The sequence below is a fragment of the Natrix helvetica genome, assembly GCF_964273705.1.
Source record: "Natrix helvetica genome assembly, chromosome: W".
NCBI lineage: Eukaryota > Metazoa > Chordata > Lepidosauria > Squamata > Natricidae > Natrix > Natrix helvetica.
Window position 1 is genome coordinate 42434 of NC_138555.1, and position 17567 is coordinate 60000.

The 17567-nt window shown below is 53.6% G+C and overlaps 1 protein-coding gene across 1 annotated transcript in view; it reads left to right on the plus strand.

The window, feature by feature from the left end:
• The window catches only part of LOC309400482 (sushi domain-containing protein 2-like), a 24698-nt gene continuing 7131 nt past the window's right edge, over positions 1-17567 (plus strand). The window contains exons 1-11 of the mRNA XM_081969004.1: positions 1-169; positions 1830-2034; positions 6858-7009; positions 7436-7603; positions 8723-8894; positions 9542-9743; positions 13294-13379; positions 13662-13930; positions 14431-14583; positions 15798-15956; positions 16898-17152. Coding sequence (XP_081825130.1) covers positions 106-169; positions 1830-2034; positions 6858-7009; positions 7436-7603; positions 8723-8894; positions 9542-9743; positions 13294-13379; positions 13662-13930; positions 14431-14583; positions 15798-15956; positions 16898-17152 — 1885 coding nt within the window. The 5' untranslated portion in view covers positions 1-105. The remainder of the gene's footprint in view (positions 170-1829; positions 2035-6857; positions 7010-7435; positions 7604-8722; positions 8895-9541; positions 9744-13293; positions 13380-13661; positions 13931-14430; positions 14584-15797; positions 15957-16897; positions 17153-17567) is intronic.

Here is a 17567-nt window from a genome sequence, read left to right on the forward strand (position 1 = left end):
TCCCAGTGACACTTTGAGCCCAGTTCCAAGCTCCCAGTCCTCCCTAGGGAAGGACAGGCTGTTTTTCCTCCTGGGGATCAGCGGAAGGAACTTCCACCAACGAGCATGAGGCTTTCGGGCACCTCCTGCGTCTTCCTCCTCTGGGTTATGATGATACTCCCCAAAGCAGGTAGGTCTCGCTCCCCACCTCCCTCTAGAAGGGAGAAGACTGGAGAGCGGCTGTGCAAGGAGGGGGACCCATCGCCCGGGACCCTCTGATTAAGCCCCCCTCTCTTCACTCAAACAGAGAAGCCTCTGCAGGAGAAGGCAGGACTCCTGCCTCCCCCCCACACACACCTACACACACACACACACCTTTTGCCACCCCAGGGCAAGGAGGGAAAGGGCTGCTGGGGAGACTCATGGCCTGAAAGACCCGGGAGGGCCCCTTGAGCTGGATGGAGGGCCGAGGGAGAAGGGGGCACGGGAGGGCTCCCTCAGGGCGGAAGGGGCTGCCAAGAGACCGCACTCGGCCTCTCCAAAGGAGCCGGCTCCACCTGTGGCTTTTCCCTCCCAAACGTTTCCCGTGATTGCAAGCCACCTCTGCCAAAGGGGACTGGGATGGAGGCAGCTACCAGAAGGCAGAACTGGAAACTTTCTGTGGCATGAAGGGAAAGATGAAAGGCACAAAATCCTCTCGGGCAGACCCTCCAATGCCCCTGAGGAATGGGGGCACCAGATTGGGCACTGTCCAAATCCGGATGCCAAGGCAGAGAAGGAAATGCCCACTCTGGCTCTGAAAGCAGCCCAACAGTTCTGCCCATCTCCGCTCGACACACCGGTGTGGGTTAGGGTTAGGGTTAGGGTTGGCAAAGCTCCCAGGGAAAATGACGGGAACTGAGTTCAAGTCTCACCCGAGGCCCGAAAGCCAGGGGCCGGCCCCTCCCCATCAGTCCGCTGGTGGTCCATTTCCTGCTGCAGCCAAGGGATCCCACTCCGAACAAAGCAGGCCCTGTCCTGGCAGGGAAGATGCCAGGAAGGGGTGGGTGGGGAGAAACCAGTTTTCCCTGTATGGGGATTGTTTGCTTGTCCTTTCTTTTGATTCAGTGTGATGGAGCAAACATTGTGTCAGTGCTTGGGATTTTGCCAAAGTAAGAAGCGCGATTGTGCGGAGGGGAGCCCTGTTTTTCCGCCTCAATCCTTGGGTGCCAAGACAGTGGGGCCCTGGCTGAAGCAGAGGCTTTCGGTTAAGGGCTACAAGGTGCAAATCCCAGGAATCTGGCTGGCTGGCCCCTTTTTGAGAAACTGGGCGGGTCTTCATCCATCTCCCTTGGGATCATGTCAAAGGGCCCTTTCAGCAGGGCAGCTGGGCTGGGGGCTTCCCCCCCCCCCTGAAGGCCATGAGGTCATCAGCCCATGAAGTGGGGTTCTTCTAGGTTGCAACTCCCTCGTGGGGCTTCCCTTGGGCTCGAGCAGCGGGGGTGGGTGGGTGGGGAGAAGAGCTTCTATCCCTTGGCTTGGGTGGGACTTGGCAGGGAGGGGTGGGTGGGCTTTTTCTGGAGATGAGGGGGAGGGGTCTGATGGGATCCAAACTGATAGGTCTGGCAGTAGATTCCCCTTAGCCAAATCCTGGGAGGCAGTAGAGTTCCGCATTCCCTTCCTGTGTGTCGAAACCAACACCTGGGATATAGTACTCCGGTTCCAGGAGGGAGGTGAAGAGGACTCAAAGGTTGCAAGGAGAATGGAGACAATGGCTGGGAATATTTCTCAGACTGCGACCCCTGGATGTAAGTGGGGTTTTTTAGACCGATGGTATGAGTGATTGTTCCCTGTGTCTCTTTCCCACCTAGGGGGGCAAGCCTCCTGCGCCAGTCATTGTGGGGGCTTCCTTGCCACCTGCTCATGCCACGCGACCTGTGAGAACCTGGGAAGTTGCTGCCCTGATTATTGGAAATTCTGCATGAAGATCTCACCCTCCTCCGGTACCCTGCTTGGTGGGAAAGATTTCACTCTCCTCAATGGGACTTTTGAGACCAGCGCCCCTGTGACCTGCAGGTGAGGCCAGGAAAAGCATTTTGCTTTGTGACGTCGGGCGGGTGGGTGGGTGGAGTTCAGGGTTAAGGTTAGGGCCAGGCCTTAACTTGTCCATCCCAAAAAGTTCTTCAGCGATGCTCAGCCGGAATATGATGTGGTTAATTGGAAGATCATGAAAATGTGATGTAGCTGATGGAGGAAGAGATCAGCCTGCCTTAGGACCCCAGACACCAGGGGCCTGAAGGGACCCTGGAGACCCCTTCCTCTTGCTGGCCCTTCAATCTTTCCTTGAAAACTTCCACTGACGGATCACCACGTAATGCCAAGGGCCGGGCGATTCCTCAGCAGGATATCTATCCCTGGAGGCTTTTAAGGAGAGACCCGACACTCACTTGTCTGAAATGGTGTAGAATCTCCTGCTCAAGCAGGGGGCTGGACTGGAAGGCCCCTTCCGGCTCTATTTGGATTCTGATCCAAGGCCAGGATATGACTCCTCACTTCCAGTTTGTTCCTCCTTTGGGCAAAGTTTCCATTCGCTTCTTCTGTCTTCCCTTCCAATATTAACATCTCGGATGGCCTTTCTTCACCCCTTGTGGGGATCTCCCCAGATTAAGGCCAAGCCAGGTGCAAAGTCCTACTGGCCATGTCTGAGCCGCTGCACTCGGGTCTGGCTGCAGTTTCTGCCGAGTCTTTTAAGAAGGCAGCTCCCACCCCCCACCCCCGCCTGGAGTCCTTGGGGATGGTTAAGAACCAGCCTTGAGCAGGTTTACACACACACACACACACACACACACACACACACACACACACACCCCTTATCCTCAGGGCTTGGGAGGGTTTTTAAAAAAGTTATTCTTGCTTTAATTGAGCCATTGTACTCAGGTATGTAAGCTATTCAGTGCTGCTGGTGGTTGGAGCAGCAGATAAGCTTCATAAAACAATAAATGGTAAGAGCTGCCAGCCCCCTCCCCCCTTGCTCCTCCCCAGGCTGGACCCCTCCAGCAAGGAACACCACCAAAGAGAGCTAAAGTGTAGGAAGAGTAGACCGGTCTGGCCTGCCTCCTTCCCAGAGGGAGGGCTGATCCCTTCCCGTCACCCCTCCTAACTCCCCCCCCCAAACAATTCTCCCTGGGGACCTGGCTGGAAGTGCTGACTAGGGAAGGAGCCACATTGCTGTAAAACAGCAATGTTTTAAGCCATAATCATCACAATTACGACAAATCACGGCTTGAACTATCTTGCTTTGCATGTAATGAGTCTATCTCATATATTAGTTTCTCCTTTTAAGTTGCATTACTGAAATAAATGAACTTTTGCACGATATTCCAATTTTTCAAGTTTCACCTGTAGAAGTATGAAGTGTGATTGCTACTTTGCAAGTCTAAAACTGAGAACTTGCTTCCCTCCCCTGTGGGAGCGAGGGATTCAGGAGGATGCAGTCGTCCTCCAGGCTGACTCCGGCATGGCTGAAATGTAGTGTCAGGGTTCCAAATAACATCCAAAATTAAATCAGAATTCAAGGCGAAGTATTCCTCAAAGTTCCAATTTATTAAGAGAGTCATGTTGGCACATCTGGAAAAACCCGAATCTGAAAGCTTCCTGTGTTTTTCCCCACCTAGTTGAGAGTTCAAGATCTTGCCCCCACACCCACAAGTCCATCCCATGGCCCAATCTTCCACTGCCATGCTGGCAGCTTCCACCCATCCAGTTCCGGTCAGGTGCAGAGGTGTAGAGGCAAAAGATGACCTTGGATTCTAGAAAGGAATTTTATTTTGACAACATCACATTCTACTCCTTACTATTGCCCCTCCCAATTCCCCATTAATGAAACAGCATAGTAGAAGAGAATATTAGTGTGGCAGGCCAAAGATCCAGAAAGGAATATGACTGCAGGCCTGACATGTAGGCTGCCAGGCAGCAGAGAAATGCTATCTCTCCCGAAGGCAGGTAGAGCGGGAGGGTTCCGGATGGACATGGTGTGGACGAAGGGGCAGTTTGGAGAAAAGGGGCTTCCCGCTCTTACGATGCTCCAGGGGACGTTCTGGGGGAAGCCAAACCAGCAGGCGGGAGGTGGGCCCAGCTGGAACCAAGAGGCTGCTGGGGCAAGACTTCAAACTACAAGGCAGAAGAGCTTTTCAATTGAGCCCTGGGGAAAAGCGATGGAGAGAATCGGGAGGATCGCGGAAGTTTCAAGAATATTGCATGGCAGGAATTCTCAAACTTGGCGATGCCGTGACCAACAGAAATAAGAAATGAACTCATGTGACACCCCTTTGCATGAAAATTCTCAATTACTAGATGCCCTACCAAAAATCCTAGCTAGTGCATTTGAGCTGAACTGTCCCAAAAGGGGAAGGAAAGACAGGAAGGAAACCAAGGCCCACAGACTAAACTCTTGTGCAGCGCCCACCAGTGGCAGCCACCTCCAGCCAAAACCAGTCCCGGAGATTTCCTCCTTCTGCTGGGTGGCTGGGAAAAAGGGATGATGCACTGGCAGAATCCAAGAGTGGAGACCACAATCTCCCCCAGCCACCATGGAGATGGCCTCGAGGGCCCTACGCAGCCTCCTCCTCCTCCTCCTCCTCCTCCTCCTCCATAGTTTTGTTTCATTGCAAAAACAAGAGTCTTGCACTCTGTTAACTGCCAACACTTCCCGAGCTCTGGACCTCAAGGAGCAGAAATTACAAACATGGGAAGTTTCTCCTTCTGAAGATCTGAAGAAGAAATCCACTTGGCTACCCAATGGGGCCTCTTCTGCAGATGCTGGTGGGAACCATAAAATAGACGACGACGATGATAATGATGATAATAATAATAATAATAATATGCCCAAGAGCTCGTGCTGAACAGGCCTTTCCATGCCAGGGTTTGCCATCTCCAGGGGAAGGAGGAAAAATTGGGGCTCTTGGTGGGGGAAAAAAACCCCCTTGAGGGTCCTGGGGACCCCTGTGGCTGGCACGACCCCCATCTTTGTAGGGAAAGACCACATCATCATGGAATCCGAGTTTCCTTGCCAGGTGAGAGCCGGGAGTCTTCTGCAAAGAGTTCAGTTCCTTTGCTGTTGAGAAGCAACCCTAAAGGGCAGGTGAGGAAAAAAGCACCAGTCCTTTGGAGGAGGGGCATCCTTGGAGTGTGCTGTCCCCCCCCCCCAAGGGGTTCTAGGAGAACGGAATTGCTCTCAAGCCAGAAATAAATAATAATAATAATAATAATAATAAATTTAAATTTATTAGCCGCTCCCTCTCCAGACAGGACTCGGGGCGGCGTACAATAAAACATATAAAAGATAAAACATGTGCAAACACATAGACATCCAAATACACACATATACCAAGACATACATGCATGGAGGAGGTAACAAATTACATCACATTTAGACAATTAAAAGTCCCCGTTAAAAATACCCCATTAGTAAAAACCACAATTTAAAATTTAAAAGGACTGTCAGGAGGAATAAGAAAAAATTTACGGTTGAGCCAGGCCGGATAATTGAAAGAGGTGGGTCTTCAGCTGTACACGGAAGCAGCGGAGATCGGAAGTAATCCTGATGTCACGGGGGAGGTCATTCCACAGGGCTGGGCCCATCACAGAGAAGGCTCTGCTCCTGGGTGTCGCCCCCCGACACTGTTTAGCGGACGGCACCCGAAGAACTCCCTCTCTGTGTGAGCGGATTGGTCGTAGGGATGTATGGGGCAGGATGCGATCCTGCATGTAACTAGGTCCTGTGCCATGAAGCGCTTTAAAGATCATAGTCAAAACCTTGAAACGCACTCGGTAGACTACAGGAAGCCAGTGCAGCTCGCGCAGGAGAGGTGTTACGGGGGAGTATCTAGTCCTCCCCATAATCACCCGCGCGGCCGCGTTCTGGACCAACTGCAGTCTCCGAGTGCATCTCAAGGGAAGCCCCATGTAGAGAGCATTGCAGTAGTCCAGGTGAGACGTCACCAGCGCATGGGTGACTGTGCGTAGGGCATCCCGGTCCAATAAGGGGTGCAATTGGCGCATCAGGCGAACCTGATGGAACGCCCCCCTTGCCACGGCTGTTACATGGTCATCCATGGACAGCCGGGCATCCAGGAGGACGCCCAAATTGCGCACCCGTTCCATGGGGGCCAGTTGCTCGCCCCCAATGGCCAGAGATGGAAGCAACTGGTTGAACCGGGAGGCCGGAAGCCACAGCCACTCCGTCTTGGAAGGGTTGAGTTTTAATTCCTGTTTCTACGCTAATGGTCAGTTTTAAATATATGCGTCTTGTTTCTATTGTGTATTATTACGTTGTATCATCGTGTTGGCTTTGGCTGATGTTCCTTTACACCATTTAGTTGCCTGAAACGGTCTATAAATTCAGAAACAAGACATAAAGAAAAGAAATAGGCCACAAGACCAACTTTTCAAGGAACAGAATAAATCTAGCAGGGAAACTCAGGAAACAGCTCCATAGAGAAGGGAAAGGAAAAGAAAACGCCATGGGAAGATGGGGAAACAAAGTGGGAATGTGTGTTTGTGGGGGGAGATGCAGGTGAGATGGTCATGGGAATGCAATGCCTCCTTGACCAGAGAAAGGGGGGCTTGCATGTCAGGGGTCCACCCTAAGTCTGGCCCCTTTGTGGCGCCCACCGTGCAGGGGTGAAATTCAGCAGGTTCTGGAGATCCGGTAGTGGAAATTTTGAGTACTTCAGAGAACCAGCAAATACCACCTCCAGCTGGTCCCAGAGTGGGGAGGGAATGGGGATTTTGCAGTATCCTTCCCCTGCCCTGCCCAGCAAGCCATGGCCACAGAACCGGTAATAAAAAAAAATGAATTTCACCACTGCCCCCGTGGCATTTGTCCTCAAACCCGGCAGGTTCGCCAGGACCACCGAGACCCAGGGATACGTCGGCCGGGATGGCCGGCTACACTGCATTTCCCCTTTGCTCTACGAAATCGGCCTGGTCAGCCTGGAAGTTTCTGTGGACGGTGGGAAGACATTTCCTTGGTCGGCATCTTGGAGTTCAGGTCAGTCGCTTCTCTTCTTTCCCTGATTTGCACATCCTCCTCATTCAGGCAGGGAGCGAAAACGACGCCTCCGTTTCCTCCAGTGACAACCGCTCTGGAGCAATGGGGAAAAGCACCTTTTCCTGCTCCCAAATCACAAAACAGCCCAACGAAATGGTTCTGCAATGCGATGCAGGCTGCAGAGATGAGACTGGGGAAAGAGCAACTGAACCGGCTTTGCCCCCCCCCCCCGGGCCTTTGCTGCTCCTCGGGTAGCAGGGAGGGGCAGGTGGGGGTGGAGGTGAGGGGGGGGGTAGAGACAGGGCCACCCCAGTTCTCCCCAGCAAAACAAAATGGGCCGGTGTATTTAGTGGAGATAATTGTCCTTCTTATCTGGCAACACAAGGAGCAAAACCCCATCACGTCCTCCTTCCTTTCCCACCACAGTTCATCACAACAAGGTTCCCCCTTCAGAGAAAAGCACGCTGGTGAATGAAACCAAGTGGCAATACTACGGCACTCCGGGGACGGGGGGACCCCTGACCGTCACATGGAACACCGAGGTGCTGCAGTCCAGCCACGTTCATCTAGAAGTCTGGGGGTACAACGAGACAGGTAGGTAGCTCTCAACCCTGCAGGCCACGTTCCCATTGCCAGGAAGGCAGATTGGATGGAAAACGGAGGGCAGAAACGAACCACCTGGCGACTGTCATCAGAAGGTCACATTTCTAGCAGACGGAAGGAGGCAGCCATAGGAGAAATCGGTCGCCTTCTGACCTGGCCTGGGGGCTTCCGAAGGCTCCTTGGTCAACTGAAGCTGAGGCTGCAGAAACAGCTGAGGGCGCTTTCTAGGCGTGTCGGCGGTCACTGATGACGTTACCCGGTTAGGGAATGAACAGCTGGCGATAAATCTTTGGTAGAGGAGAAAAACTGGCCTCCATATAGCAAAGGACGGCTTCAGGTGGGCCATTCCAAACTCCAACTCATGCTTCAGAGAAAAAGCAAGTTTTTAAAGAGTGGCCCGGCTGCAGTTCTCCAAATCCCCAGGTTGGCTTTTCCACCGATGAGGTGCCACCATCGGGGAAGCGTGGCCCCTCTGCCCCGCTCTATGGTGTTTTCCTGTGCCCGCCCTCTCAAATCTCATGGGGCGGGAAGCTCTGATCACAGCTGGGCGGTTCCACCCATCAGCCGCCCTGTGCCATGGAAGGCTTCAGAGGTATAACGAATGCACCGAATTGCACCAGGAAACCTCTAGGAAGCCAGTAGCAGCTTGTGATCCGGTGGGGTTACTTTATGTGATACCCCAAAACTCTCTCTGCTCTGCTGCATTCTAAACCAATTACAGACCTCCATACGGCTTCCGACAGCTGCCCCACAAAAAGCGCACTGGCGTAGCCCAAGATGGCTGCTGCCAGGCAAAGCCAAGGGTGCCAGTCTTAGGGACAGGGGCCTGCCTGCCTGCCTGAGTGGAAAGTGAAGCTGCCAGGCTTGGGTTCCCAGGAGCCCCCCTGCCCCAGCTGCCGCTTTTCTTTCCCCCAGGGGGACACTGTGGGGGCAGACGGGGTGTGTGTGTGCTGGATCCAGCAGCGTCCTCCCCGCAGTGGTTTGTGGTGCAGCTGGTGGGATCTTTCATGTCTCTCCTTCCTTCCTTCCTTCCTTCCTTCCTTCCTTCCTTCCTTCCTTCCTTCCTTCCTTCCTTCCTTCCCTCCCTCCCTCCCTCCCCCCCTCATCCAGGCAAGCCTTACTCTGACAACTGGGCAGCTGAGTGGAAGTACCTCTACTCTCTGAAGCGGAACTACCCAAACGAGGGACGCTTCGTGTTCCTGCCTGCTCCCTCTGCTCAGTACGGAGGCTGGGAAATGGGCGCACTGAGGATTTCTGCCAACGAGTCTTCCGAAGGCCAGCCGTGAGTATCCCAGGCGTTTCTGGGAAGGCACGTCGATGGCCTCTCGGCCACAACCGGCAAGCAGGGGGGAAACAGGGAGGGAAAAAGACACGGCTGGTGGCCACAGGCTCCTGGCCCAAAAGGTCCCCTTTCTCTCAAGCAGCCCTCCCCAGTGAACTCAGCCCATCGATCCCACTCAGACGGCCCCTCCCAGTTCTTCCTGGTGAAGCCGCTTCCCACCCATGGCCCCCATCCTCCTTTCATCCAATAGGGGCCTCGTTTGACTGGCTTCCTGGTCTGGAATCAATCCTAAACCGGGTCAGGCCCAATTAGTATTTGGTTTGGGGACCTCCAGGAAAAACGGCGGAGCATCCCTAGACTGGGAACTTCAAAGAATCTGGGAGAAAGACAGCGGTCCCGGCAAACCCCGGAGATTAACAGGGAGGACTCTGACGTCCCCACAAGATGAGGCCGGCTCAAAGGAGTGGCGACTTGCGCTTTTCTCCAACACAAAGTGGATCACGCGAAGTCCAAAATGCCCTTCCTTAGAAACGAGCTGCTCCCACGGGCACAACTCAGGGCAGATTTGGCTGCCCACCTCGTGCCCTGCTGACATTGCCAGCCCCTTTGAGTCTTCTCCCTCTGGTTCCCCCCCCCCCCGATGTCAGAAACGTGGCCGCCATCTGGAGCACGGAGCACGCCATGGCCTGGCACCTGGAGGAGGCCTTCCAGAAGGACTCTGCTGCCTGGGCTGCGGCCAAGTGCCAGCAGTGGGACAGGAAGGAAGCGGACCTGCCTGGGTTTCTGGAGGAGATTCCCGACTGTCCCTGCACTTTGGCCCAAGCCCGAGCTGACTCCGGCCGCTTTCACGTAAGTCCCCACTGCCCGGCCCAGAGAGGATGCTTAAGGCAGGCGCCTTCCAGGCTGGCTGTTCAGGTGGCAGCCGGTTATTCTGGCCTCAGAGGCCCTGAAAGGAAGGGGTGGCTGTGAAGGGCTCTGGGTCAAAGCAGGAATTGGATGGGATGATCAAACCCTGAGAACTGGGGGTGGGGGTGAGGGGGGCTTCCTAATGGTGGGGCACCCTGGCAAAAGGAGAGATGGAGAAGGCCCTGCAAAGGGTTTCCGTTGGGCTGGGGGAGGGGGAAGGGGCCAGGCTCTCAGAAGGCTCTCCTACCCCTGCCCCTCCCACTCTGGGAATGCTCTCCTGCACCTTGGGTCACGTTAGGCAGCGGCAGGAGGGGACCCAGATGGTGAGGCTGGCTCCTTATCAGCCGAGCATATGTTTCCTCTTGGCCCCAGCCCCTGCAGCTCCCTTCACCCACCCGCACCCGCTCCAGGGCACGGCCTAAGAGTGAATGGCGGTCCAAAAGGGCAGTGAGTGCACTAGAACTCTCCCATCTTCCCCCTCCCAATGGGGGCAAAAGGAAGGAGGATCTCTTTGACTCGTTGACCTCCTCAAGGGAAGATAAGTTTTACAGGCAAAACATCTGGGCAGCCAGTGAGCTGCAGAGAGCGAGGCCTCTGGAGGGTTGGGCAGGTGGTCGCCAGCCCCCCCCATTCCTCTCCTCTTCCTCAGACAGAGTCAGGACTGCCGAAAGGCCCCCCCAAGGTTTTTGGGACAGGAGGCGGGTTCATTTCCCTCTCCCCATTTATTCCTTTGTCATGTTTATGGAGCCTCACCCGACTGGCATGGGGGTTACCGCCTGCCCCATTCTCTCGATGAGACGGGCAGCACAGAAATCTAATCAATGCCATAAATAAAAATCCCTACCCTGCCACAGGGCAGAGGCTGGCAAAGGGTACCACACCTTGGCACATGAGGAAGCTTGGCAGGGCCTCCTCCCCACCGCACTCTCCCCTGGCACCAAAGAAAATCAGCTCCAAGAAGAGAAGATATGGGCAGGAGGCGTGTTTCGTAGATGACTAAACTGGCAGGTTTCGCAGGCTGTCAAAACTCCTTCTTTGCATGCCGGGATTTTGGGCGGAAAGGCAACGCACAGCTACCCCAGCCTGGCCCAAGGATCAAGGCACCAGGCTAGAACCTGGGAAAGCTGGGAGTTCCAGTCCCACCTTGGGCATCAAAGTTGCCAGGGGCGACCCTGGCCCAGCCACCCTTTCTGGGCCCAATCCACAGGGTTATGGAGGAGGAGGAGGAGGAGGAGGAGGAGGAGGAGGAAGTATTAAGTGTGTCAGTTGCCTTGAGAGACTTACAAAGTTACAAAGGTGGGATCAAAATGGAATAAACAAATAAGCTGTTACTCTAAAATCATCTCCTCATCTGAAGGCCCTTCTGTGATGGGGGGGAGGCAAGTGAGGCAAGGGGACACCTGGCTGGCTCAGCATCTTCCAGGTGGTACGCTGGGCACTCCTTGGCCCGGAGCCTCCCCCCCCCCCCACCTGGCTGCCTGCCTGCCTTGGAAAGAGAGTCAGGGTCAGGGTAGGCAAGGGTTAGGGTGGCCATCCCTGGCAGAAGGACTGAGCAATGCCACTTCTCAAACTGCTCCCCCCACCCAGCCACAGGGCAGGCCGCTCTGGAGAGGTCGCCTGAGGCAGGTTGTGCCAATTACACCCCGGGATGTGTGTGTGTGTGTGTGTGGAATTATCCAGGTACTCTACCCGAAGAAAGGAAGGCCCTTCCCGGGAGGGGGAGGTGGCAGCTGTGGGGTCCTTGGTAGCTCTCTGAGCTTGGTGGGTTTCTTACAGGTGTTTCATGACCCAAGAAGGGAACATCATCAGTGCTAGAAGGGAGGGGGGGTTATGGAGAGGAGGAGAGGGTTTTCTGCCGTTTCTATGTGCCAATCAAAGTTTTGGTTTGAACTTTGTCAGCTTAATCAGCCCATCCAGGGTTTTGTTCCCCTTCCTTCTGCCAGATCCAATATGGCTCAGGCCGCCCTGTTGCCGAACCTCTAAGAAAGGCAGGCGGAGGCCAACAGATTCAGTGCCTCTTTGCCCCTCTGCTCCTCAGCTGCCCTGTTGGAGAAACGCCCTTTCCCTGCCCCGGCCTCTGGGGAGCCCTCACACACACAAACACACACACACACACACCCCGGGCAGTTTGAAGGGCGAATGACCCGAAAGGCCTCCAAACTTCATGGACGCCCCTGGCCCTGCCCAGCACCCCTGGGCTCCCTTCGCCAGAGCTTTGGTGCTGGTGACAGACATTTCAAAGACTGGAAACCTAGTATGGACATTTGGTGGCCATTCATATCACAAATTGATAAAAGCACAAGAGATAAAAATACAAAATGTGAAATACAAATGTGTAAATTTATGTCCAGATGACAAGTTTTCTTTCTTTTTTTTGCTTCATGTCATAACCAGAAAAGCTTCAGTCTTTCTCGCTCTCTCCCTCCCTCCTTCTCTTTCTCTCTCTCCTTTTCTCCTCCCTCCTTCTCCCCCCTTCTTTTGGCACTCTGATAGTTTGTATGCGTTGGATAGTTTGTTTCTTGCCCCCCCCCAAAAAAAAACAGGGTCCTTTTTTATATAAAGAAGACAAGACTACAATGATGATACACAGACGTGGGGTGTGAAAGGATTAAAAGGGAAGGAAAAGGGAATTTCAAGGTAAGAAAATAAGGAGGGGGGGGAGTAACTCCTTGACAGAAAGAAGAGTGGAGAGTATCTATCTATCTATCTATCTATCTATCTATCTATCTATCTATCTATCTATCTATCTATCTATCTATCATCTATCTATCTATCTATCTATCTATCTATCTATCTATCTATCTATATATATTTGTGTTACAACCCCTGGTATGCCTAAATATGGGAGGAAGGTCACACTCCCTCTTTCTCTCCTTTGGCTTCATCACAGAAGACCATGCAGAGAAAACCATATTTTTATTTTTAATGTTGCCTTTTTTTTTTTTATATTTGTGTTGTATTTGTACTGATAATATATATATATATATATATATATATATATATATATATATATATATATATATATATATATATATATATATATATATATATATATATATATATAATAATATATATATGTGTTTGTGTTACAACCCCTGGTATGACCTAATAATATATATATACATATATACTGATATATATATGTTGTATTTGTACTGATAAATAAATAAAGGGAGACTAGTATAGATCTATTTCGAGCTAATTAGCTCTCATCAGCTAGCCATACCCTTACTGGGATTTGAACCCGGGCTGTATATATTTTAGGCAGGAGTCTTAGCCACTAAGCCACGGGCTCACTTCCTTATCAGTTGAGCCAGGGAAATAGGTATGCATTTGTGTTACAACCCCTGGTATGCCTAAATATGGGAGGAAGGTCACTACTCCCTCTTTCTGTCCTTCGGCTTATCACAGAAGACCATGCAAGCAGAAAACCATATTTTTATTTTTAATTTTTCCAGGGATTTTGACTAAGCTCGGCCTCTTCCCATTTCAGACGGATTACGGGTGCGATATAGAGAAAGGCAGCGTCTGCACCTATCACCCCGGGGCGGTTCACTGCGTCCGGAGTGTTCAGGCCAGGTGAGGCTCTTCTGCCCTCCATCATCACCCCCACAGCCACCCGTCACTTGGGGGGGGCACATACGAAAACTGAAAACAATCCACACCCCAAAAGTATTGAAAAGGAAAGCGAAACTCCCGGCACCCGAGGCAACCTCTGGATCCGAGCCCTACGCTGAGGAAAGCCGGATCTCCGGAGCCTTCCTGGGGACAGGGAGCACCTGAGGGGCCTTGGCCGTCCTCGTCCTCCAAAGGCTTTCGGGCTTATGAGTCCTGACTGTTTCCCCATCGCTTCTCCCGCAGCCCCCGGTACGGCGCGGGGCAGCAGTGCTGCTACAGCGATTCCGGGGCCCAGGTGCTGACGGGGGACTCCATGGGGGGCAGCACCCCGGACCGAGGCCACGACTGGGGAGCCCCTCCCTACAAGAAGCCCCCCCGCATCCCAGGCTTCTCCCACTGGCTCTACGATGTCCTCAGCTTCTACTACTGCTGCCTCTGGTCCGACCGCTGTGCCATTTATTTCAAGCACCGGCCCTCCAGCGGCTGCCAGAGATACCGGCCGCCCCGAGCCGGTAGGTTCTCTGCTTTGAGCCACTGCTCCCTCGGGCCAGACGGAGCTCCATAGAAGCAGGTCGCCTCTCCTGGGTTGGGTCCTGGCAGCCATGAATCCTGGCACAGTCCGTTCCCTGAAGGGGGCTGGCTTGAGAGGCAGGGCAGTCCTAGAGCCACGTCCGGAGAGACAGGGATGGACGCCAGACTTTTGGGATAAACGTAGTGCAGGCAACCCCGAAGAAAGCCCAGCGGCTGCCTATCCTATATTAGGCCGGGGGGGGGGGCTCAAATTGGATGAGAGGGAGGACGGAAGGCATTCGGCTGACCTGAGCCTTCTCTCCACCGGTTCCCAGTGGGGGGGGGGAATAGAGCCCGCCCAGGCATGCAGCGTTGGCCCCTAGCAAGAGAGGGCGGCGCGGGTGGGGGTGGGTTGAAGCTCCCTGAAAGGCAGAACTGCCAATGGGGAAAAGGAGGTCCCGCCCTCCTACTCTCTGCTCCGCTGTGTCTTTTTTTATGACAGCTTCGGCTTTTGGAGACCCCCACTTCATCACTTTCGACGGCCTCAATTTTACCTTCAAGGGCCTGGGAGAATATTTGGTGCTGGGATCCGAACAGACCAACTTGAGCATCCAAGGGAGAACGCGTCGGGCTCAGCTGCTGAACGGAGAGCCAGGTGCAAAGCTCCCCCTTGGCTTTTGCCCCCCCTCACCCTCTGGAGGATTCATGGGGGGGGGGGTCATAGCCCAATGGCTGCATGAAACTATCAGCAGCCCTGGACTGCAAATGAGCAACCGGGGGGGGGCGCTTGTGTCCGTGTTCTGCCCCCCCATAGAGGCGGATGTTCTAATGGTTCTAATTGGGATGGTTCCCTGGCTTCCCCTCCCCCCCCACAGCAAGACCTGCCAGGGGGGCCAAGAACCCCAACCACTCTCCCTTAGCTGATGGAGCAAGTTTTGGTCAAAGGGGTTTTAACCTCCAGTCAAGGGCTTCCCTCACAACAGGCGTGGGAGGGGGAGCACATCCTCTATGGTCCGGCAAAGTCCGGGCAGCCTCAGGAGGGGAGGGGGGAAGGAGAAATCTAGGACAAATGCGAGGTTTGACCTAAACCCTCAACTCCTCCCAGGGACTCTAAATTCCCACTCAAATCTATTTATCTGATCCAGGATAGGGAGGGTCTCCACTCTTTTCCTTTCTTTTCTCCTTTCCCTCCTTCCCTGCATTCCCCACTGGGATTGACATCTCTTCTCTACCAGGGAGGAGGAGCTGTTGGTGACCCATCCCACTTACACACACACACACACACACACACACACACACACACACCTTAAAAAGGTCCTGAGCACCAGTTTACAATTTCCCTAAAAACTTCCTTCAAGGAGACCAGGGGGAAAGGGCTTTGGACAGAGATTTGGGGTCAGTTCCTACGCAACACTACAGGGTCCCAATCCAAAGATCAGTTCCCCCTTGCTCTCTGCCGTAGCTCAGGTGAGCTCAGAGCAGTGCTGGGGGGAGGCTGAGAGCTGGAACAGGAAGGGGCCAGGCGCTCTCAACAAATCTCCCTAGCCAAAATAGACGCTCACACACCAACCGCTACCTTACACACACACCTCAGTGGTGTCCTCACCTCATTCAGTAGGGTGTCCCGCTAGCATCCATGGTTGCAGCTCAAAAGTTTTGAATCCCACTGCTGACACCAATTGCCACGGAATCAAAGCACAAGAACATCCAGCCCAGAGCACGGTAGTCTTTAAAATGTCTCCCGCGATAATCTTTTTGTGGCTTATCCTAAGCCAAGGGTTGGGGGTTGGGGCAAATGGGCCAGGTGAAGTCCTTGGGGGGTGTTTGGGGGACCCCCATGGATCTGTTTGTGACTGCGCTGCCTGGCAGGAGCCAAAGCCAACGTGACCGGCCTGTCAGCGATCGCCATGCGGGAGAAGGACTCGGACGTGATTGAGGTTCGCATCCGAGAAAACTCCCACGGGTTGGAGGTCCTGCTGAATCAAAAGGCCCTCAATTTTTCTGAACAAACCTGGATGGACTTAAAAGGTGAGAGGAGGAGGAGGAGGAGGACAGTGGCTAAGGAGGGGTGCAGTGAGAAGCCTTTTGTGTCAAGGCCACCGGCGGCCATGCGCTCGAGAGAATCACAGAATCATAGAGTTGGAAGGGACCTAAGAGGTCATCAGGTTGAGCATGATTTCCTTCTGGCATTTTTCTGGTAGGAGGGGGGCTCTGTTGAACTTTCTCAGCATGGACCCCTTTAAAAGGTGGGAGGGGTCTTCTGTTGGCAAAGAGGCCATAGGACGAGGAAGAAGAGAGACCCCCTCCTCTCTTCCCCCTCTCTCCATTTTGAGTGCCCCCTTTTGGTTTCTGCTGGCTGTCCCAGCTCTGGTCAGTCACTTGTTTCAGATGGTATAGGTTCTGTTTGAACAGGGGGCTGAACTAGAAGACCTCCAAGGTCCCTTCCTAGTCTATTCTGTTCTATACTAAATGATGACATGGAGCAGTGCCACCTGGTGGCCAGAGCAGGATTGCTCCCAGGCAAGACTTTCCTCCCTTCCACTCCATTGCCGGCCGAGGCTCAGGTGTTGTGGCGTGGAATTGGTCTCTTCCGTGGCTCAGAGTCTCCCAGGAGGACCTTCTGCGGAAGCCTCCTCTTGGCCCATCAAACTGAAGGAGGGTTCTGCTCTGACTCTGAGCTGCTTTGAGCTGCAAAAGTTCATCCCTGAAATTAGGAATCGTCCGGGGGTTCCAGACGAGACCCAGAGCTCAAACCCCGGAGGGCTCCAATGGGGTCGGAAGGGCCCTGCAGAGGGAGGCCCATCCCTGTTGAGGGGGATGACCTGGAGCTTGCAAGGCCTCCAACTTCAGAGGGAGGGGGCGGGAGGAGGGGTGTCTTGGACCCCCCCCCCATGGGGAGCAGCCCTGCATTCTTGCCAGTCCCTTTGGCCTTGTGATTGCCGGGCTCTCTCCATGTCTCCACCTCCCAGGCCTCTTCCTCTACAGCAGCCCGGGGCACAACGTCACAGTCATGTTCTCCTCCGGAGCCGGCGTGGAAGTCGGTGGCCATGGAGGGAAGGTGCTGAGCTTGACCGCTCTGCTGCCGGAGACCTTCCAGGGCCAGACAGAAGGTCTCTTTGGGCTGATGAATGGCGGGCCACAGGACGACCTGACCCTTCCCAATGGAACAGCCCTGAGTGTTGCCAGCAGTGGCCCATGGGAGCACTTCGCCTTCGGAGCAGACTGTGAGTATGGCCCTTGCTGGGGAGGAAGAAAAGGGGGGGAAACCACGCGGAAAGGATGGGCAGAGGTGGACTTTGGTGTGTCCCCACTCCCACCCCCAGAGGGATGCAAGACATCCAAAAGAGCCCCTGGGCACGTTTTCTGCAAAAGGAAGAGAATTTAAAACCGAATAAAAACAACAACAACAAAAAAAGTAGGCAAATCATGGGCCGCTTGGAAGTAAAAGTAAAAGGATGCCTGGGGCCTCCACCAAATTTCTCAGGCCATTAAAAGAAGCAGCAGTTAAATATTATCCCAGCTGTGCTAATACGGCTCCTTCAGCTGTTTTTTTTTTAATATATTTTTTTATTTTTGAATAAACATAAACAGACAAAACACAACAAACACCACAAAATATCTTCCATTAGAAATTGTAAA